The 24,457-nt window shown below is 37.9% G+C and overlaps 1 protein-coding gene across 2 annotated transcripts in view; it reads left to right on the forward strand.

The window, feature by feature from the left end:
* The window catches only part of NKAIN3 (sodium/potassium transporting ATPase interacting 3), a gene marked incomplete at its 5' end in the record, with an annotated part of 339,113 nt that overhangs the window by 299,491 nt on the left and 15,165 nt on the right, over nucleotides 1-24,457 (forward strand). For both annotated transcript variants that reach the window (XM_083864367.1, XM_083864368.1), the window contains one exon: nucleotides 15,047-15,107. In XM_083864367.1, coding sequence (XP_083720493.1) covers nucleotides 15,047-15,107 — 61 coding nt within the window. The remainder of the gene's footprint in view (nucleotides 1-15,046; nucleotides 15,108-24,457) is intronic.

Here is a 24,457-nt window from a genome sequence, read left to right on the forward strand (position 1 = left end):
TTTCTTATAGATATTATTTGGTTTATGTATTATGACATCAAAAGGAAATCTCTCAGGACTTTCTTCATAAAAGTGAGTAAGATCATACAATTTTTAAAGCTTTTTGTAGTAGCACTTCTTACCTCTAAAGAAATGTAAGAAATACTTCGTTTTTTTTCTTCACAGTGATGCAGATTTTTAGAGAAGCCATACATAAGACAAAATGACTATGTTGTAAAACAAATAATGCTATTTGAGAATATTAAAATTTGCGAAAAAACAACAGCTATTAGGTTTGCCAATTGGGTCCTCCAAATTGCCAAATTCAAGAATTATAAAAAGCTATATAGGAATTTGATAAACTTAAGGGTGCATTCTATCCTTTCAATCAGGTCATAAACAAATTGATAAACAAATTGAGTAAGAGTGGAACCGGTTCTGATCCCTGGGGAATGCACTGACTACAGGGCTCCAGCTGGATTCTACTCTGCTGATCACAACCCTCTGAGCTCAGCCATTCAGGTGGTTCTTGATTCACCTCTGTGTCCCTTCATCTGATCCACATTTCCTGTGCTTACCTGTGAGGATGTTGTGGGAGACAGTGTCAAAACCCTTGCTATATACTGCAGCCCATTTACCAAGTTGACAGTAGATGAAAAATCTGAAAAATAGGAAGATCTAATGGGTTAGTACTTGCCAAACTAGCATCAGTTTTAGAGATGGTTGTGAAAATGCTTCCCACAATGAGCTGAGTAGTATTTTAGAAATGTGACAATTAATGTAACACATCATTCTTTTCATTTGAGAGGTCTTTTTTTTCCCTTGCACTTGTTTTTGTTCCTAAGTAGTAATTTTTTTATTACTGCAAAGACTGCCTGATTAATGTGACTTTTTTGACTTTTTAAAGACTTCAGAATGAAATCTATAAAATATTTTGACATTTTGTAATAGCCAATTTAGTCTTAATTAAACAAAAAAAAGTTTTCCTGGCACAGCTCCAATCACAACCCATATTTTTACAATGAATGAGGTTGCAAGGAAATTTTCGATTATGAACTGCTGATAGTAATCCTAGAAATCTAACATAATAGTTGATCATCACTCATATCTATTCTCAATATTTATGTGGAAGCAGCAACATCACATCTTCCCTTTCATCTGGAATAGGCAGCATACCTAGCTAAACCATTCCTTATGAAGTTCCAAACCTGATTCCAAGGGACTTCATTCATTTTAATTCAACAAATATTGGGCTGAAATTATAATTCGCACATTAAGCCTAGAGTTAATATTTTAATCTCTTTCCCATTGTGTGCATTAGATTTCCATGCTCCTAATTTCCCAACTATAACATTTACAGCTGAATTTAGCCAATGTAAATAGTAATAAATTGACATGTTGAATGCAGCAAAGATGAGAGCTTTACATCTTCTGGCTGTATTGGCTGGGACTTCCCTGTCATATGAGAAGTCTGGTTTCTCACAGCCTTCGATGAACGTTTTCCCCTGAAAAGAACAGCTTTTGATCCATCTGTAGGACTGATCTCTCCAGCATGTTCAGGGCATTGGGTTCCATAGTTTATTTCTGATTTATATGGAAAGTGTCCTTCCATCAGTTTGTGATGAAAGGCAGCACCTTTCTGTGATCTGATAATTTGCTTTGATTTTCTATTGTCTTTATATAGTGAAAAGCAGGATTCATTATTTTATATTTATCATTTCCAAGCCATTCGTGATTTTATTTTTTCTATGATTCTGTCATTAATTGTCTCCTTTCCAAAGATGAATTTGTCTAATCTCTCCCTTTTCTAAGCCCACCCATATCTTTGATTATCTTTGACAGCTTTCTCTGTAATTGTTCTGATTCAACTACTTCCTTTCTGAGATAAGAAGAAAGAACTGTGTGTAGCATTGAGGATGCAGGACACAAGGGATTTGTATGGTGGCATAATGATGTATTCTACTTTCTTTTCTATTGCTTTTCTGCTATTTGATTCTTCTTTCTGACTGCTGCTGAGCACTGAGCTGAGGTTTATAATGAACTATTCACAAGTTTCCTGAGAGCTAATATCAAATTTAAAGCCTATTACTGTATATGTGTAGTTACAGCTGGTTTTCCTTGTGTGCATTACTTTGGATTTATTGACATAGAATTTCAGCTCTAATTTTATCACCCAGTCACTCAGTGCCGTGAGATCCATCTACAACATTTTGCAGTGGACTTTCGTTTTGCTTTGCTGCATCGTGTAAATCATACAGAGTTTATATATCCTTTTACTTTTTGGGGTGCTGGTTGGCAGCAGGCTCCGGAAGAGTCAGCAGTTTGCCCTGGCAGCCAAGGGAGCAAACTACACCCTTGGGTGCATCAAATACAGCATCACCAGCCAGTCAAAAGTGGTGATTGTACCACTGTGCTTTGCACCTATGTGGCCCCAACTGGGGTGCAGTGGGCAGTTCTGGGCCCCACAGTTTAGGAAGGATGTGAAGGTCCTTGGATGCACCCAGAGGAGGGCAGCAAAGCTGGTGAAAGGGTTGGAAGACATCCTATGAGGAGTGGCTAAAGACATTCAGCTTGTTTGGAGAGAAGGAGGCTGAGGGGTGACCTCATTACTCTCTCCAGCTTTCCGAGGAGGGCAAGTGTACAGGCTGATCTTTTCTTCAGTTTTGGTATCCTGTGATAGGACATTTGGGAATGGTTTAAAGCTGCACCGGGGAAGGGTCAGACTTGACATTAGGAAGCAGTTTTTGACTATGAAAGTAGTGTAACACTGGAACAGGCTCCCTAGAGAAGTGGTCAATGCCCCCAGCCTGTCAGTGTGTCATTTGGACAATGCCCCTAACAACAGGCTTTAGCCTTTGGTCAGAAGTGAAATGATCAGGCACCTGGACTAGATGATTATTGTAGGTCCCTTCCATTTGAAATAGCCCAGTCTTATTCTATTCTCATCTATGAGATTGAGATGAACAGTTTTTATTCCATGACAGCATGCTGAGAAGCTGTGCTTAGGGATCTGGTCAAAAAAATTTCTGTAGGTGTAAGTGTTCTGTATCAATTGAATTATCCCCCAAAGGGCTTTAATCTGGGACATGGCTCCCTCTTTCCATTATTTTTCATTCTACACCATTGTGTCATGTTTGTCCCCACATACTCATATTGAATAATTACAGTTTCTGCCAATTTGCTTATTACAGCAGTCAGACCGCCTCTCTTTTATTTTCTTTTTGGTCTAAACTGGCTTTTGTAAAAGTTAACATTTCAAAGAACTGTGAGAGTTACCATTAAAGTAGACCTACCTTTAAATGAGCCAGCTCTACTTCTGCTCACACTGTGAGGGATTGTTTCAGCAGGGAAAAGAGTGACATAAAGTTTAACCTGCCAGGTATTTATTCAGCTAGTCTGAGCTGCACAGCATGTTTTAGTAGGCTTAAATTTATTTGTACCTGAAAGGAAGAAAAGAAAGAGGGTTCAAACACCCTGTCCAAGAGCACAGGAACCCTAGAAACATATTCCAGATGTCCAAAGGTGCCTGTTTTGGTGATACCTTCAGCTTCCCCCATGTATAATAAAGTTTCTTCCAAGGACTAAAGGCATACTCTTGAGGCTCTGGTGTCCCTCATATACAGGGGAACATTTCTTGCCAAAGATCCATCCCTGTTCGTGATGCAAGGAGAAGGAGGAGAAGTAGGTTAACATTTTCTCTGCCTGACATAGTCTCCTTCAGGCTGGGTAATTCAGAGTCTCTCTTCATGCCAGAACATGACCCGAATAAGCACCATCACCTCTGTCCTAAATTAAATCTGAGCTTGTTTCCTAGCTCAGCCTAGATGAGCCAGAGGCAGGTACTCCAGAGACACTTCCAGGTGAAACCTGTCTCCAGTCAGGACATACTCTCAGTGCAGCAAATGAGCATTTTTGCAGGTGCAGACTCGCTGGTTTTGCATTTTTTGCAGGAGTAGCCTCAAGGCAGTAGCTAGGGCCAAATCTACCTCCTATGGGCTAAAACATCTTGACACTTGGCTCTGGGGCAAGACGAGAAAATGCCTCCCATACACCCAGCCTGTGGGGGCACACTCGCCAGCTTGTGGGGTGTTTGTAATGATAGCGGGAGAAAAGTCCTTTCTAGAATGGCTCTAATGTAGCTTGTGTATGTGCATGCTGCCTGAGCTTAGATACCTTGGAAGGGAAATGCTCCTTTTGGAAGCATCCCGGCCTTCAGGCTGCAGAATCAGACCCAGATGAAGCTAAAGGGAGCAGTGGGGTGCAGAGCTGCTGGTAAGAAACAGGAGTGAATAGGACATGAAGCCACAACATATATATAGGGACCACCTACTGCAAGCAAATAAACTGTGCCAGGGGTATGTGATATAAGAGATCACACTGGGTCAGACATGATGGGAGAAACAGCTTTGGAAATTCATTAGGCACTGATAGAAAGCAAAGCTTCACTGCAATTCTTGATAGCTTTTCTGCCCAGTGGGAATCCAGCACAAAAGCCTTTTAGCACACAGTTTAACTGGGAATACCTGAGCAAACTGATAACATTGCAGCTTTTATGCTATTCTTGTTTCTCACATATCACAGCAGACCACTCCACAAAGGATTATATGTGTGTGTGTGTGTGTGTTTGTTTTAGTACTTCCTGCACATTCAGGTAGCAGCTTGAACGAATTAAACAATGTTATCCATAGTGAGAACTACAGTGGGAAGGATCAAACAAGGACATGGCTTTCCCCTTCCACCATCTTTCATCCTACACCATTCTGTCATGTTTGTCCCCATGTTCTCATATTGAATAATTACAGTTTGTGCTGAGTGAAGAGGCTGCTATATTAGCTGCCAAGCACATAAATTCTGCCACATTTCTAATTATATTATTGTTCCTTCCAAAGACAAAAAAAAAAAAAAACCCAGTTAAGCTGTGGCTCAAAACTGATTCATTTGTTCTATGGTTTAAATATGGCATATTCATACACAAGTAAAAGCACATGTGGAGTATATAATCTACTAATTATAGTGTTAGATAAAAACTGATTAGGAAAAACAAAGGGATGATCAAAAAAGATCATCATATCTCCACCTCTTCTGTCATCTGTTATTTTTATCATGGTAGTATCTCAACAAACAGACCCAAAAAGGCAAAAAAAGTCCAAGTCTGGTGGAGGTAGAAGGGATTTTTTAATGTGATCGTCCCTGTGTATATTAAACAAAATAGTAATAGAAAAAGAACACTGAACTATGCAATGTCCAAAAATATTTTGGAATTGATACCCACAGAGGGAAATACTGTATGTTACTTTTCCACCCTGCCCTGCAAACCAGATTATAAGAAAAGTTTTCAGACAACCTGTGCTCATTCATGCTGCCTTTTATGAATTTCTACACTCTTGTGGCCTCCTCTGGCTTCACTCCAGCAGGTCCATGTTTTTCTTATGTCAGGGGCCCCAGAGCTGGACACAGCACTCCAGGTGGGCTCTTTTAAGACCAAAGGAAGAGAATCTCCTCTCTCAATTTACTGCTGTGGCATTACTGTTGTTACTGAAAGCTTTGCAATTTTTTCATGTAAATTTTAAGCCGTCTTTATGGATTAACTGGAGCCAGAATAATATTTTGTTCAGTCTTAGCTGTTATTACTTAAGTATTTAAGATATATCTATAAAGGTGCATAGCTAATAGTGGGGATCAGACTGTCATAATTCACTGAAATCTTGAATTAGATATTTTTATTTCCATGTCAGAGTTTGTTTGTCTTTAAATGTGTACTGCCTCATGGTAATATAATTGTTTCATGCATGTGTTATTTACATTGTGCATGAAGGGAAAGAAATTATTCAGTAGAAAAGAAGTCATTCTTGCAGATTTCAATACATTGTTGGAATTAAAATACATTCTATGCGTCTGTTGTAACAAGTAAGTGGAAATAATATTCTCATTATGTGCCTTCAGAACTAATAAGGAGGGAAAAAATATCTTTTGGCATTCTATCAACAAAGAACATCTTTCATAATTGCAGTATAAGCAGTGAAAGAATTTTAAAAGGAGTATTAGCATAAAAAATGGCCAAGATTTGCAATATTCTGCTGTTCTGAAAGCAGTTTGCTTTTGTACCCCCTGCATGCATAATCGGTTTCCCTGGGATTCAAAAAACCTTCCCAAGTACCTTGTCACATGCCAAAGAGATTTATATTGGCTTTAGTCACAGGCAGATATTTCTTTCATTCTTTCTCCTGATTTCATTACCAGCTTCCAAAGTGGTACGTGGGGCTGAGGTGGCAGCAATGTCATTGCCTGATGAGTACTTTAGGAAATACTTTGGGTTACAAGACACCACCAAACCTGAATTTCTTTGTTATATCAAAAAATGTGAAATCTGCAAGTAGCTCCAAAATTATCCTTAACACTGATAAGTAAATGCAAAAGCAAATAAAAGCAAGCATTTAGAAAATATAAAAACAACACAGTCAGTTTGGCAGAAATGAAGGAAGGTCTTCTTTTTACTTGCTTATTGTAAAATTAGATGTAAAGGGTTTTCTCAGTTCCTGTTATTCAGCTGACAACTAATTAGTCATTGAATTAAATACGAGAACTTTGACCCTGTTCTTAGGATGACTTTTATTTTCTTTATGCACTTTAGAAAAGCTGGATCTGAAGTCTCACTTGTTTATCAAGTTCTTTTTTGGTGATTTTGTTAAGTGTCTCTTCAGATGTAGATCTCCTTTCTCTTCCTTCTTACCACCCTCATCCTCTTCACTTGCCATTGTTTTGCTCTTAAACTTTCAACATTTAAGGTTTGCTTTATTTTACACTTTTGACTTTCACTGTATCCAGTTGTACCATTAACAAGCAATTAATATATTTCAAGATAAAAAACTGTTCTGACCAGTCATGTTTAAATACTATGTTCAGAGTTTTTACACATTGAGACCTCCTTTTCGTTCCAAATAGGAAATTTAGATCTCTATCACACAATAGACAATTGAATAGATAAGAATTAATGCTTGCGGTTTATTTCTAATCTCTTCTCTGAGTAAAGGACAAAGGTTCCCAGATCACTTCTGTGGCTATAACTCATCTTGGAGCACCAGTACCCCAGTCTAGTCTGTGAGGGTTGCTCTGACATTATCATTGTGTTAACAGAGTACCTAGGTGAAATCGTGTGACCTACAGAATTAAACACGAGATTGGATTACACAGTTCGTTCAAAATCCTCCATCTTTCAGGTCTCAGAACACAAAATATTATTTCTAGGGACTTGCAGTAGAAACAAAGGAAGGAGAATAGCTAAGCTAAAGAGCAAGAGGGGAGAGAGAACACACTATGTTTTCCCTTCTTTCTCTCAGCCCTAACAAAGCTGGGACACATCTTGGCAACATAACACATCAGCCCTCCCTCTTAATTGGTAAAGTCATTTTGGCAAACTGGGTAACAGGAGTAATTATACATTTATGCTGCTGGAGAAATGAATTCCCAGACTGAGTGCAGGCAACAGAGTTTCTGATCTTGGCCTGGGAAAATTAGACTGTCAATACAATTTTTAATTTAAAGCTGTAGAGACACAATGGCAACAAGGACTTGAGAACAGCAAATAATCGTGGAACTTAAAAAAGCACATTAGCTAACAGGTGTAGTAGTCTTTTCCAGCATGCTGCTGGGCTCCCAGCAAATGGTATGCAGGAGGAATTGTCTCCTAGAGTATTAGCCAACATACAACATAAAGAAACCTCTATGTATTTTAAGAACGGACATTTTAGTATCTACTCAACTGTTTCGCCACAGTAAATATATAGCAAAAGTACCTCAAGCTCCTGTCACCCATTTTTAGAGTCCTTAGCACATTTAGGGATATCAGAGTTGTAATCTCTGGGAACTCTCCACTACAGCTGCAAATGGCACAGTTGGACCAGACTGGCTCTGTGCCATGCTGATTAAATTGGTAGACAATACCCCCACAGCCTGAATTTTATTCAACTCAAATCAAATGGATTTTAGGAATAGGAGAGGAAAAAAAAAATCAGACAAAATAGGGTACTTCAGCTATTGCTGCTACCTTTTCCTGCTATGTTTTCTGGACATTTTTCCAGTTGTTTGTGTGCTTTAATGGTTTTAGATTTCTAAGTACTTTCAGGTTGAGTCTCCCCCTGCTATCAGTGTAAAATAATGTTATGCATTTCATCATATAATTCTGGAAAATGCAGACATATCTTTCAGACTGTCTGTTCTTTAATTCAAAAATTGCATTCAGTTTTGAAATTATCTATAATGATACAGTTTTACAATATGTTTCTAGTAAAATGTTTATAATCAAGCAGATAGAGTGCATAATTGTATAGAGTCATATAATTGGATAACTATACACTATAGTAGGAAATGGTTATTATTATGCTCCAGCTATATTCTGCTGTTATTCTGGATCTTTTTTCTTTGTCAATGTCTTGAAATATGTAGAGTTCTGATTTCTTTGTGCCTGATAATCTTAGTCATATTTCTATCTTGCTGTATTTTGTATACACACAGATACTGGGATAATATCCTGTTTCCCTTATGCATCTCCCATTCTGATTTAGCACTATTCTAGTCTTTAATGGAGGAAAAGGGCTTTACAGTCCTCCCTGCAGAGTAATAAAAGTGTTAGTGGCAAGTAGGTAGCTAAGACGATTAACTACTCATGTTTCAGCTTTTCCTCGGTAGTTGTTAGCTCTTCTGAAAATGCTAATAGAGAGACAGTAATAGTCAGGATGCTTTGTAATTTAATGCATTTTTTCCTTTTTACTCAGTAAATTCACTCTTGGTACATGATTTCCATTTTATAGGTTAAATTTAAGACATCTTGTCAAGCTTTGTATCCTACAAATTTTTTATGCATAAAGAGTTGGGTTTAAAAGTTTCTTCTCCTTTGATACTTCCTCAGTCTTTGTGGGAAATTGGGTAATAGTGAAGGATCTTGCAGAAAAAAAGGAATTGTGTTTGTCAAGTTGTAGTTTTGAAGAACCCCAGAGATAAATAAGAAATAATGATTTTCAGCTCTCATCAACAAAAGAGAAGTCAAGAAAAAGCCGTATTCAGTGCAAAGACAATCTGGGTGGACTGGATGTGTTCAAGGAAGAGTGTGAAGCACAGTTTCTGTTTTGATCGAAGAAATCCTCCAAACCTAGTTTACCTACAATGTCACATACATCCTCTTAGAGCTGGGAATACTGTACATTTATTTAGTTTATGTGGGTAGTTCCATGCTGTTGCAACAAGATCTCTAAAAAATTCTGCACAGTTGCTTAACAGTGGTAAGTGACCTGTTGTACACCTGACTTTGAAGATGAACCTGATAGCCCAGGGCATTGCTTCATGTAATCTTAAACACTTAGGGAAGACTCACATATCTACTTTGAACCAGTGGAACTGCAGTTCGTGAAGCTGATAAGAGAGAAATCTCATACTGTGAGAGTGCATTTAAAGGCCACAGCTGATGATGACAAAGCAAAGCTGGAATATTTAATCAAAATTATCCAAATCATCAATTTTAAAAAAAAAGTATTTCACTCTGCAAAAAACAGCTTTGATTTAAATCATCACTCTAGGTTTTTTTTGCATTTGTCCTTGCTTTCTTAAGGAAAGGTTAATCCACATTAAGTAGTAACTATTAAAATACATTAATTAGTAAGTAAACATACATTTTTTCACTCAGTTTGATTCTTATTTTTAATAGGAGATATTTCAGTAATATCCATTTATTAAAGCAATTATATCTCACAGCATATATTTGCTCAAATTATTAGTTTTTTAATTTCTTACATGTTTTAATAGTTTCTCTCAGTTTAATGATGGACAATTATATAATCAAATTTCACTCCTATTAAACTAGGTATTTACATTTCATGTAGATGTCCATAGCTTAAGCCTGGAGATTTTAGTTAGGCTAAAGCATTAAGGTTCTCTTGAGACTCTGCTGCCTGCACATGAGAAAAATAACAGAGACTACTACTATTTTATTTCTTCCTAAGGATATCAGCAGAAAATAAATTATGCATCAAAAGCCTTGATAATAGCATCATATCAATATATCCATGTTCCACTAATAAGAAATCCCTTTGTGGACTCCACACTGAAGTCTCTGCCAACTTATAACCTGTGAGACAACTGTTTCTCCCATCCTGAGCCTATCCTTCACTATGACTTGAAGAATTCAGCAAGCCTTATCAGCTAGTTATTGAAGAAATAAGGGGTTTGGCAGGAAAATTTTGATGGGTCTAAAAATGCTGTACAGTCATGTCCAAAGAATTATGGCTCAATGTTCAATAACCAGTGGTATCACTCGAGTCTGTAGTGGGACCAGTGTTACTTCATGTCTTCATTACTGATGTAGCACTATTGCCTGCACCCTGAGCAGGTTTGCTGATGGCACCAAGCTGAGTGGTGCTGCTTATGGGCTTGAGGGGAGAGATGCCACCCAGAGGAACCTTGGCAGACTCAAGGAATGGGCCCATGTGAACCACATGAGGTTCAAGAAGGCCACGTGCAAGATCTTGCACCTGCCTCAGGGCAATCTGTAATATCATACAGGCTGTGGGATGAATGGCATGAAGGGAGCCCTGCTGAGAAGAACTTGGGAATCATGGTGCATTATAAACTTAACATGAGTGAGCAAAGTCCACTTGCAGTCCAGAAAGCCAATTGACTGCATCACAAGAAGTGTAGCCAGAAGGTCAAGCAAGGTGATTCTTCCCCTCTACTCTGCTTTCATGATACTCCACTTGGAGGGCCATGAGAGAGTTGGGGCTTCTTAAACTTCATTTTGGCCTTTCAATTTATAAAGGGGACTTATAAGAAAGATGGAAAGAGGCTTTTTACCAGAGTCTGTGGTGAGAGGGCAAAGGGTAAGAGTTGTAAATTGAAAGAACATAGATCAAGATTGAACATAGGAAAGACATTTTTTACAATGAGGGTGGTGAGGGACTTGAACAGGTTGCCAAGAGCAATTGTGAATGCCCCACACCTGAAAGTGTTCAAGGACAGGTTGGATGAAATTTGAAAAACCTGAAAGATGTTCCTGCCCGCAGCAGAGACACTGGAGGAGAAGAGGTTTAAGTCCCTTCCAACCAAAACCATTCAGTGATTCCCTGAAACATTGAGTATTTTATGTATTGCTTATTCTCTCTAGAGAAAGGTGTGTACCCTAACCACTGCATAGATGGATGAAGACTGAAGACAGCAGCCTCTACCCACAATTTCCCACCTGATTTTCTGCAGAATAGCACTGACAGGTGTCTTCTGAGACACTTAACTGCACTGGCCTCTCCAAGTAAGACAGGCAGTCTTTTACAGTGCAGGGATCCCAGGTTTCCATGCCTTGAACTCAGTACTGTCAAGACAAGGCCTCCTGGCCATCTATATTTCTCTCTGGATCAAGCCAGAGGCTCCTATTTATACTTTCAGGTGCAAGTGATCTTTGATGCTTTGGACATCCTGTTCCAACCACTTCACTGGCCCCTTTGAATGGCTACTGAAACTCAAGATGAACAAAATAAGAATCTTCCTGCTCATAAACATCATATTTGCTTTAGTTATCAGGGAACACACATTTAAGTCTATCACTTGGTGCCAGGCCAATAGACAACATTCCCAATACCAAGATTGGCAATCAGCATGATGGCTAGATGAGTTCATGTGAGCATAACGCTATTAATTAAACAGCAGCTGTGTTAATCAAAATACCAAGTTGGAATAAATATTTTATTAGCATGTCCTATCAATAATGCAAAATAAGAGATTTTAATTAATTCATTTACAAAATATTCACGCAGTGGTGGCTGTAACTCTGTTTAAGAACCTGGAAACAGGCCTCATCTGTCAAAGGGTGTATTCTCACTTTATCACTTCTTGTCAATGGTGCTGTAGATATCAGTTACCCTACTATAACTACTTGTTTGTTATTTACAAGCCAAGCATTGCTGACCCCCTAAGCAGCAATACCTGACAATTCATACTGAAGTGTTCTTTTTTTATCCTTGTTGCTTTATTCTTTCAGAAATATGCATTCTGACAGTTAACTACAGAAAGATGTTGTAGGATTATGGAGGGTTATGGCTACTCACCTCTTTTTTTTTTTCCTTTGAAAAGACCATGAAATTGAAAGAGGGTGAATATTTATTATTATTATTATTTCTCCTGGTATTAGTAACTAAACAGATGGGGGGTGTGTTTTAAACAAATATACAAAATATACAAATATAAAAAATACAACAGCTATCAGTGATTGCCAATGCTGAGGAATATAAAGAAATATATTTCTGAGAAGCAGAGAAAGGGTGCTGATTTTGCAAGAATGTCATAGATTAGGCAAAGTATGTTTCAAACATTGAAGAGAGTGGGAAAAGATTAAGGAGAAGGTCTAGATGTAAGCTCTTAGGGCTATTAAAACTGAGGCTTCTCATGACCCACATTTTTTGGAAGACTTTTTGGAGCACTTTTCCCTATTGCTTTCCCTGTGTCAGGTAATTTATTACTTGTTAGAGTGGAAGTCTTGCTGTTCCTTATCCAATTGTCCTACATCTTAGACATTTGAGAAATCCACTGGAAGCACTTACAGAGATATGTTTTATATAATATCTATGGATATAGAGTACACATGTACATATAAAGAAGGAAATGCATTTATGAAGTTAATTTAATACGGTATACTATTAATAAGAAAAAATAAATACATTATGGGGAAAGAGTAAATAATTCTAATATTTGAACTTCCTTCACAAATACTTAACCCACAGCCTGTACTACAGTTCATTTGTATCATGTTCATCATTTGTTCAGCAATTTTACTCTTCAAAATATTTTAGTCATGTTTAGGAAAAAGAAACCCAGGTGTGACTTATGTCATCAAATTGCACAACACAAATGGTGATCAGGAAACATTGTAAACAAACAAGTGACATCCTGTTATGAAAAATCACCCGTGCTCTATTTTTTTCCATGGTGCTAATGCAATATTTTTTAAAATTATGTGTAACCTTCAGGTGGCACAAGCACTGCATCTCAGGTATGATTTGTCTTTTGATCTCTTGGAAGCCTTTATATTGTATTGTTTTAGCTGTCATGCCTGAAATGTGCTCTAAATTGCACAGTTTGGGGAAAAAATGTGCTTAATCTGTCAAGGAGTGTGTAAGCCAGTGCTGGCCCTAGATGTGCTGGCAGCAGAACCATAAGATCCTGTTGTTTTTAACAGCAGGAGCTGGGCTGCTCCTAATCACCCACACAATTCTCAGCAGGGGAAGTGAGCACGCAGTGACCCAGCCAGCCCTGCTGTGCCTGTGGGTGCCATCCTGCTGCAGCCTCCTTGGGAGCAGGCACACGAGAATCCAGCTCAGGCATGGATCCATCCTGAGCCAGCACCTCCTCCAGAGCTGGATTGCATTTAGCTGGCTCAGAGCATCAGTGCAGCAAAGTGCTCTTCACCTGAGAGAGGCTGTGGCAATACCACACAGCAAACTGGACACAAAAAAGCAGTCAGGGATGCTTCTGATACTAGAGTCTGCCCAGAATGAGAGAAAAGTTGGATTAAAGTCACTTTGTCTAAACACCAGTGAGGTGAGTGCCCTGGAGAGGAAGCTCTGACAGGACTGTGCCACAGAGCTGTGACAGCCCTCATTCACAAGTAGCTCAGCTTCAGCATACTGTAGCTTAATTCTCCATGGGAAGATTAATCCCTTGGAGAAGGATTAAGCTGCAGTGAACTAGGGCCACTTTATTTCTGAATGGGAAAGGCCACACAGGGATTTAATGTACTTTATCTTATGTGCATTGATTTCACAGCTTTAGTTAATTCATCTTAACTTCCCTGAATTCCCTTGTGTGGACAAGCTTTTTGTCTGCAGAGAGGCTTTTGGAGCTGCTTGTAAAGCTCCTACTGCAGCCCAACCAGAAAGCAGGTTGGAATGATTTCTCTGCTTCTGAAGGAGCTTATACCTGTCTAGATACTATTAAATTACCACTTTCTCAGATGGTTGATCCGTGACATCCTTAGAATAACTATTTTAATTAGATTTTTTGAATGGACCAGAGAAAAATGAGTGTTCTTAAAACTAATCTCTGGGCTATTTTTGAAATCTCTCATGAAGAGTCTTTTCAAGGCTTTTAGATGGCATGAATTGTGTACAGCTGCACAAACAATATTTTCTCAAGATTGGACATGTCTGGCAGTGCAGTTTAATACCTTTCCTTGCCCAGTGGGATTTTCTTCATCTTTGGTCATGATCATAAGAAAACATTTTGTCTATATGGATAAGGAGTGAGTGGAGTTTCTATTTCTTGGTCGTAAAGATCTTAATCCCTTCCCCTTGGTGGCACAAGTGACAGGGGTCTGGGTTAAGGAGGATGTTTTCATGGGTGCTGCTGTTAAAATAATGGCATGGTTTGACTGTTGTTATTCTTTGGGGAAATGAGTGTTCATTTCCTGCATAGTTAACCTGAATTACTATTAAGGTGTTTCCTGATGTCAGTGAATCATAACCCAGTTTTACTGTTCAGCTGCATCATGACAATCCACCTATCAATCTAAAATTCTGCCTAACAGTTCTTCACTGGGACACTTTATGCAGCACCAAAAGGCATCTCCTGTGGATTCCCTAGAAGTGTTACTATGACTTAATTCTGTAGCAGTAAATAAATACTTTGGCATTTTAGTAAGCACATGAGGGGGCCCACATTTGTGTGGGAAAAGCCATGTGAGAACAGAGGTATTGAAGAACAAAGATATGAAAATAATAGCTGAACATCAGGGTACAGATATTTCCCACCAGTATTACTCAATAGCAGTATTCATTAATACTGATCCCAGTAGGATTAGGAAAATATTCTAAACTATAAAATGCATATTTATATACAAAATATTGTTATACAACATAAGCAAAAGAGAGGAAATTAATTTAGCTGTTGTGACCATTTGCACTGAAATTTGTAAATGCAGGAAATAGAAGTAAATACCTTTAAAATTTAGCTATGATGCCTGTATATATCATTGCTGTAAAAGCTTTTTAAGTGTTCTATGTGTTCTAATGATGGCTTTTGCTCTTTTTTCACACAGCTGATTGGATTTGTGTACGCCTGTTATGTGATCAGTATTTTCATGGAGGAGGAGGACAGCTGTAAGTACTGATACACAACTCACCATCTCTGGAGCCAAGGTACCTGGGCTGAGACAGTCTTGCATTGAGCTACCAAGGCAAAGAACAAAGTTTGAAAAAAAAGCAGAATCTGGCATTCATGTACACACCTAATTATTCTTAAGGACATACTTATTTAGCATAAGGATAACTTATATATAGAAGGATATATAAGGATAACTTGTTAAATAAGTTATTGAGGTAGGATTGCACTTTCTGAACTTCTTCATAGACATTTGTGAACCTCTTACAGGAGTCAGTCATGGTGAACAGATTTTTATGTGTGTCTTTATGTATGTGCATTTACATTTGAATCAGAGCTCCTGAAGCCTCTATATCTGTTTTTTCCAAATGACAGCTTTATCAGCAGTAAAATTAATGGAGAGGACAGACCAAGCCATTTACAGTGTGCAGTATCACTCTGATCAGTAATTAAGTAAACCTGATCTGTGCTTACAGACACCTAGACCACGTATTTAAAATGCTGACCCCATGTTCTTAACTTCCTTTTGTCAATGAAATCCTTATATACATACTCATATTGTTCCAAAACTTTGAAAATGTGCACACCTTAAGAAAGTATTTCTCAAAAAGTCATTAAGATGGTATTGGAGAAATCTGAATATGCTCATCATTTTGGTAGGATGCTCTGTGAAAAGTGATTGTGAGAATTGCCTGAGAATGTCACCATACCCACGACTGGGATAGTCATTGGTAAAAGTAGTAGAGAGAATGGAAAAATATTGGATGAACGGAAGAGCAAATACAAGAACAACTTAAAAAAGGGACAATGTGTGATCATTTAAATTACTTCCTCTCATTTATAAGGAGGTAAACAGTAAAATAGCTCTCTCTAGGGGAAAAAAGAATGAATGTCAATAGCATTTTATGGTTATAAGATAAATAACATGCAACCAAATATTTATTTATAATCTTTTAGTCATAAATCCTTACACAGTTGTTTTGTTTCTTCACAGAATAGGTCTAGTGGGTGAATATCATAGGAAAAAATAATTTCATTTGTAGGAAAGTATTTGATAATACCTGGAAAATCTTATTGAAAACATAATTTAAGTAATTCATGTCTGTGATGGAAAAGCAGAATGTTTCATTGAAAACAGCGTGAAGGACTATGAACAAAATATTTTTCCATTGCTGCAGATGCTACAATGTTCAGTTCTCTGCCATAATGCAACAGACAATAGTATAAAATCTATTTTAACACTTTCATTTAAAGGTTTTTATTAGGAAGAAAATATATCAAAGAGATTCTCATAAAGAAATTGAGTGGTAAGGAGCCATAAGCATGTTGTGCACATGTGGAAAGGCAAAAGGAGCCTGGATAAAGATGGGTGCTGTAAAGGAGAAATAAGAACACTTGGAGAAAAAACACAAAATATACAGCTCGAGGAGAAACAGCCCAGAAAATGCTTCTTAGGAAAGCTGGAAACTGCCAATTAGACAGGAGCTGGTAAGACAGGGTATCAGCAGATGGCACAGCAGCACAATGGTTGTACAATTTGGGATGTATAAACACAGTCTTTGCTCAGTGAAATCCAGACACTACTCCTTTCCATATGGCTGTGATGACAGCAGTAGCCAGGACTTCACAGGGATAGCTGGAAACCTGGTTTATGGGACAGTTACCAACTAAATGGCTGGAACAGGGAGGTTACATCAGGTGTTAGGGGAGGGCTGCAGGCTGAGGAGGAAGACAAGAACTGCAGTGCCTTTGAAGAATATGCACACACACATGCAAACACAGATGCATCTTTACCTGGACAGACAGACTCTTCTCTTCTTACACAAATACGTTATATTACTGTTGGGTTTGTTTAGCCCTTTATAGTGGGCTTCACACACCCTGTTTTAGGCATGTGTGAATGACAAGCTCCTAGCAAAGAGTACATGGTCATGGAAACTGCAGTCCTGTGCTACAGAGCCTGGCCTTTACATTTTGAAGGCCTCACGAAAGAATTTTTGTCAAGTTAAAGGCTCTATTATCTTTGAAAACATGTCTATTTCAGAAGAGATGAGGGATGATTAATTTTCCTCTGATGGCGAGCCCACCTAATTGTCTTTTGAGAGTTTCAAGCTATACAATACAGATGGAAATTTAAATCACTGAGAATGGAGAACAGGTAACATATTTATCAACCAATAAAACACATCAAATGCTAGGGTGATCCAGTATGATGAACTAATCCAGTTCCCATTCTCCTCAAATGACTCAGGGGTCTGCATTTGATTTCTGCTTGTCTGTCAGCTATCAATGACAATTTGTTCTTCTGTTACAAGTAATGTCCTTTATTAGGAATGGACAAATTTCCCATTTCACTTGTATCTTTATATTTGATCTTCTATACTCTTGTGTAAATAGGGGTTTTTTGGTTGACAGAGAATGACCTGGGGCAGGGGCAAGAGTGGTGCACAAAGGAAGGAAAAAGAGGAGCAAAGAAGTGGAATAGGTGCATCTAGGAGATTTTATTGGAAAGAAGTAATTTCTGATTTGCTACTTTTTTATTGCCTTCTAAGATTCTGAATTGGATCAAAAACAAATAAACAACCCTTTAATATTTCACTTTGTGTCTTAGTGCCCTTTTGTGTTTTAGAGCCCTCTGTGCTTATAGATAAATACATCGTAGACAAATGTTAACCTCTTCATAGGAATTCCACAGATATGTTTTGAATAAAGTCTGCTTAAGGCACAGTGAGAAAATAGTTTGGTTTGATAATTAGCTGAGAAGAACAGGACTTATTCTGGAGAAATTCACATTGCTAATTTGCAGCATAATGAAGAGAAAATTATTCTAGATGTAAGCACAGTGGTGCTTCAAAATAGATTGAAAATAGATAGTGTTTACATTAGGATAAAAGTCCTAAAAACTGCAACTGAGACCAATTTTATGCATTTTAATATGATGTAGCAGGTCTTTTTCTTAGGTAGATGCAGCTATTCCATCATAGCTTGGCAATAGTTTGCACAGAATAAATCCTCAGCCATCTGAGTGTCAAAGCCTCCCTAATTAAATATACTCTGCAATATTCAGTGCATTGAATTAACCCCAGTTCTTGGTCTAAAACCCATCAGGCAGACTTAAAAATTAATAATAGCTGCCTGTTTAGCCTCTGTGCAGTGCTTAAATGGATTTTGAGCCTGACATTTCAGCTGATGGACACTTTTCCGAACAGTAATAATGCTTGAGGAAACATTTATTTCCAGCTATTGCTCACCTTACCTACGTTTCATACTGTAGTTAACTTTTACTTAGAAGGAAGATGGTAGGAGGTCAAAAGGAATGAAAAAAAAAAAAAAAGACACGTAAAAGGCACACTAGGGTAGTGGGGTTAATACCTTCCATCATTCATCCTAATGAAAAAGTCTATTTATATCTCTTCCCTTCATTTTTTCATTTCTTTCTTTGTAGATCTATCAATCTCTATAAGCCCTTTTGAAGGAGTGGAATATGTGAAATCTGTAATCATAAAGGCCTGTCACTGTCCTGTTTGTGAATCATTTTCTCCTAAAAATGAACTCAGAAACTGATTTTCACCTTGTCGGAGTTACTGTTTTAATTCAGTGGAGTCTAGAGACTAGGCAAAATACATTACTAAAATCATGAATAAATTTCTAAATAGTTTCTGGACTTTCCTGAGAAACAGTTGATAACACTATTGCTGCTAAATACTAGTTCATAAATGTGACACTGACACACGTCAGAAGTGATAGCTCTGTACAGGATTTTGTGGAGTGGAAACTGATTTGTAAACAAATCGCATAAGGAAATAATAGTGAAATCAGAGAGGAAGATTTGCCACAAAACTACAGTTGTGATTTCAGCCTTTTTGTAAAAATGAGGCTGAAATGCAAAGCGGCCAATCCAATGAAACTTAAACCTCTTTTGTGCATGGGCAAAAATAAATGAAAGGACTTCCATTCACCATGAAGATTTATCCTCCAAGTGAAAACACTAGAACAAAATTAATAAAGAAGAAAGGGATTCATTTTTTGTCTGTGCCCTATGCTAGTTGTGTTCAGAGCTCAGCTGTGCTTTTAGAACAGAGAGGAAGATGAATTTGTTTTTACAAATTACAAGTTTCCCCATATTGTGGTACCAATATGACCCTCCATATGCTATCATTAGAAAGATATTAAGTAAAGCAAGATACATTATTACTTCCTCTGAAAAACTACTGTATTGCCTTATCTGACATATGGCATTACATTCATACACACCATTGAACATCTGTTGTTCAGTAATCAAACAAGAGAGAAAGAAATTTATATCACATTTAATTTAATATTTATAGTTACACAGTGATAAACTTCTTATAAATACATTATGTTTTTTGCAAAGTGAATTAAGGACTAGCAAACAACAACTCATATTAAAAATATTTGATTACCTTTGTATATAAGTATCCAAGTTTCCTTAACTAAGGAGTTTTTGGGAGCCCACTACTACTATCTTTACATTAATTGCAATTGCACATGCGGTTGGATCCATTTACCTTCTGAGAAGAGAGTTTTTGTGATAAAATGTTTAATACCAAGGATCACCAAGAAGGAGGATTCTGCACTACTCTTCGGTTGTGCAATACAAGAATCAAACATCCCCAGTCAACAACTGTCCTAAATTACCTCCTTCAAAAAGAGGACTTAACGAAACCTGTCAGAGCAGCACAGGTCATTGCTAGGCTTTAGCACTCACCTTTAAACCATAATGACTTGAAATAAAATGTTCCTGACCAGGGGATGAGTATGTCTAGTGCAGGCTTTTAAAATGATAATAAGTTTTACTGCTTGGCAGTGAAGCAGCACTATAAGCTGCCACGTAGACAGCATTCTCCTGACTTTAGTGTTTATGGAAAATGGGAGTGACTTCCAGTATTTTTGGAAGGCTTGAAAGCAGTTTGTATCTTTTTGCTCATCTGGACAAAAAACCAAAAACTCCAGAATTTTGATTCACCTGTTTTGGAAAAACATCAGAATCAGGTATTTTAGCCAGGTATAAATATTGCTAGGCATAGAAAAGTCATGGATTCATAACCAGATGTATTCTGTAGTTCAACTGAACAGTTTTTTAAAAATAAAAAGTGGCCTCTTGCAGAGATGAGGTGTCCAACATACCTGTCCTCAAATGTGGTCTGTGACATCTGGAAAGCCAGGGAGCCCAGCCAATGCCACAGGGGGTTCCTGCTGCTCTTTACATTGAGGTGCTGCCCACATTGCAGGGTGGCTCATTCCCTACCAGCAGCCTCTGTCATCATCTTGCAGATGCCTACCATGAGCTAAAGGAGAGGTTGTGGTGTGACCAGAAATGTCACCAGGCATATCCAGGGAGCTTTCTCAGTTCAGCTGTGGCCCAGGACAGCCCCACCAGACATTTAATGGAGACAAATGTCAAGTTGCAGTTTCTGTAGAGTCCAGAGGTCTGTCCAGCTGGAATTTATTGATTAGGTGCAGACTCATCTGTTTACTGCCCTACTTATACCTGATTCCACTTTCTCCTATAGTGGAAATATAAAGGATAAACTTCTGTTCTAACAACACTTTAGGATTTAACAATGTTGTATGGTCCTACAATCCTACTGCTGTCCTCTTTATTTATTATCAGTCTTAGTGTGTGAATTACCTGAAAATGCATGCTCATTCCTACACTAAACTAACACAATGAATTCTGAAGCCTTTAATAAAGGAAGAAATACTTCAGGGATGTTACACTATTTAAATTACCTCTACATACTGTTTCAATTTTTTTTTTCTTTTTTTAAATATTCAGTTATCATATATTGCCTGAGAAAGCATTTGTTCTAGTTCCTATGGAAACATATGCATAGATATAATGCACACAACCATGGGTAAAATCTTTGAGAGGGTGTAAAATAAAAGCAATTAAACAATATAAATATAGATACTAGGAAAAAAAATCTTGATTCTAGACAGGTTAGTGGCAAAAAAGTGCAGCAAGGGCATGATCTCCCCCTTTTTTTGTTTTTCCTGCTTAAAAACCATGGATGAATAATCTGTCACAGAAAAGCAAATCTAAAAAAAAAAGTATACAAATGCAGCTGTCTGCTTTTATATTCCCCTAGCAAAATGTAGAAAATGGTCTTTATTTCCAATTGTATTTTCCATTGACTGTTACAGAACACTGTTCTAAGAGATTGTCTTTAAATAATAGATGGTGAACAGTATATTGAAAAGGGAGTCTTAACTGTGGGGTATTTCTAGCAGCAGCAGAAGTTACCTGCTTGAAAGCACCATATGTTTCATGTAAAATGCAACATGTAAGGTTTGTCCAGATAGGGTGCAGACAAGGCATGAGGAAATGGCATCATTTAAATGAAATGTAAGCCAATTCAAATTTTTCATTGGTTGAACATAGCTTACTCTAAGGTGTGAATCAAAAAACTTGAGGAAATCCCCCTTGAGCTTCTAAACCACTTCAGTAAAATATTTTAGTCTATATTCAGTAAAGAATTAATTTCTTTAATTGAATTTACTTGAATAGGTATGGAAAAAATATTCAAGACACCATTTCCATGCAAACCAGCAGCTCATTGATTTTTCATGAAGGAAGGGGATAAATCACTCAAATAGTAAGAGTACCTCCAGTGCATTCCCACAATTCCTCCCTTAAGCACAAGTCAGAAATTCTTTCCTGTATTCAGTAGAAAAGAATCACCTCAATCACTTTAGCAAAAATAATATTGGATATTCTCCAGAATATTAGTAGGTCACAGGTGTGGTGATTAACTCACAGTACAGTTTTGAAATGTTCTTTTGTGGGTGAGGAAATCCCAGGTGCCCAGAGCCAGATGTATTTGGCACTACAGACAGCTCAGTGCAGTGGGTGAGGCGTATTCTCCTCTGCTTCATACATTGAAATGATAATTGGTCATTTGGATCAAGTTGGAGTTCCCCAATATTTTATTTTTTTTTAAGTTGAGGAAGATTCCAGAGAAGTAAAATTTAATATTTTTTAAAGATCTCTGTTATGCCAATGAGTTGTGTGAGTGTTCAGCTGCCAAAAGGTGCAAAGATGCAATCACTGGCTTCCATCCACAGTTCTGGATTCTGACTGTAAAAATATGCACATATAAATATATGTAGTCATTTAAATGAGACTTCAGGAGTACAGATAAAGTATTAAGAAATATCTGTAAGGAAAGCAAAATAGATTTTCAGAAAGCACTAACACAATTTTCTGAACAGAGATATATGTCAGAACAATATTGTATCATCAGGAGACAATTTTACCTGTTTTGATAAATATGTACATGCATATATATGTATATATGTGTGTAGGTGGATATGTCTATCCATATGCAGTTGAATATATATATATATGTTTTGGTTATATACTCAGGTATATACAGACTCCCCTTAACTTTGAATTGATTTCCAGACTGATAGCCTGAGAGTTTTTAAAGGCTAGTTCGCTATTACCTGATCAATTTCTGTTTTACAAATACAATTAATGTGAAGCATTTCCACCATTGATTCAGAACATTCAGACTAGATATATGGAAGAATTTTTTACTATGATGATGGTGAAAGACTGGGAGAGGTTGTGCAGGGAAGTGCCAGGTGCCTCATTACTGGAAGCAAAACTGAAGGTCAGCAGTCTGATGTAGATGGTATTCCTGCTCAGTGCAGGGGGATTGGACTAGATGGCCTTTAAAGATTTTTTTTCTAAACCAAATTATGTTATGATTTGGTGGTTCTATGAATATTATATGCCATATCACACACACACACACATATATATATTCACACATTTGTGCAACTGTGTACAAATTCAACAAGGGCAAATGCAGGGTTCTGCACCTGGAGAAGAATAACCCCCTGCACCATCACAGGCTGGGGGCCGACCTGCATGAAGCAACTCTGCAGAGAAGGACCTGGGGGTGCTGGTGGACAACAGCTGTCCATGAGCCTGCAGTGCCCTGGTGGCCAAGAAGACCAATGGTGTGTCCTGGGCTGCATTAGGAAGGGCACTGCCAGCAGGCAGAGGGAGGTGATCCTGCCACTCTCCTCAGCCCTGGGGAGGACACATCTGGGGTGCTGTGTGCAGTTCTGGGCTCCTCAGGACAAGAAAGAAAAGGCACTACTAGCAGAGGGTTATAAACATCATTAGGGAACTGGAGCATCTCTCGTATGAGGAAAGGCTTCAGGAGCTGGGCCTTTTCAATCTGGAGAAGAGATGAATGAGAGGAGAATGTATCAATGCATACAGATATCTTAAGGGCAGATTAAAGAGAATGGGGCCAGACTCTTCTCAATGATCCCCAGTGACAGGACATGGAGCAGTGGGTACAAACTCAAACACAGGCAGCTCCACTAGAGTATAAAGAGAAAAAAAAAAAAATGTCTTTAAGGGAGGCAGGGCACTGGAACGAGCTGCCCAGAAAGGCTGTGGAGTCTCTTTCTGCAGCTATTCACCAATTGCAACCTGCTGTAGATGAACCTGCTTTAGCAGGGGGGTTGGACTACACAATCTTCAGAGGTCACTTCCAACCCCAATGAGTCTGTGATTTTGTGATAGATGAGAATTATCCTCAAGTAGGAATATACTTATAATCATGCAGTTTTCTTTAAACTGGTAGTTGTACCTTCCCTTGAGATTTTTTTTACTACTTTCATAAATAATATTCTTATTAAAATGGAAAAATAATTCTGATTTTAGGGATCATATCATTTAATGAGAGTTCCTCAATACTTCTTAGATGCATGCATTGCTTCCCTACTCCCAAATACTCCATATGCCTTTTTTTTTTTTTTAACTGGCTCATTTGATTCTAGTTTCTACTAACCTAACTTAATATTGATTTTGTTTTAGTGTCCACCTTCCACCTCCTTGGCCTTTCTGTTTAAATTAAATCTATGTTTAAATGGATGCTATCCCAATCCCCAGTTGCCAGCACCTTAGCCTTTTCACTTAAATTGCATCTATTGTTAAATCAATCTTACTCCAGCATCCAGCATTTCTCTCTTGAGCTTTCCACTCAACATCACATACAGGCCTAAGTGGTGCCCATTCCTGTCTGTACCTTTCATCCAGCTGCTCCATTAAAATGAAACCTCTTTATAAATCCATTTTCCACTTCCAGTAGCAATCCTCTCACTTCTTCATTTCTGAGTGGCAGCAGCCCTGTGTCTGTTTTAGTTTGTGGAGCTGGAGAAGAAAGTTTTCAGATTCCCACTCTTCTGTGTAAATGCTATCTCTCCCAAACCTTAACTGTCATGCAGATGGGTTATCCTAATTTCTGGGTCTCAGCTTAAGTAGCATCCATTTCATTGTTACAGCTGCCCGAGTGGTGATTTC

The sequence above is a fragment of the Zosterops lateralis genome (genome assembly GCF_965231275.1).
Source record: "Zosterops lateralis genome assembly, chromosome: 1".
NCBI lineage: Eukaryota > Metazoa > Chordata > Aves > Passeriformes > Zosteropidae > Zosterops > Zosterops lateralis.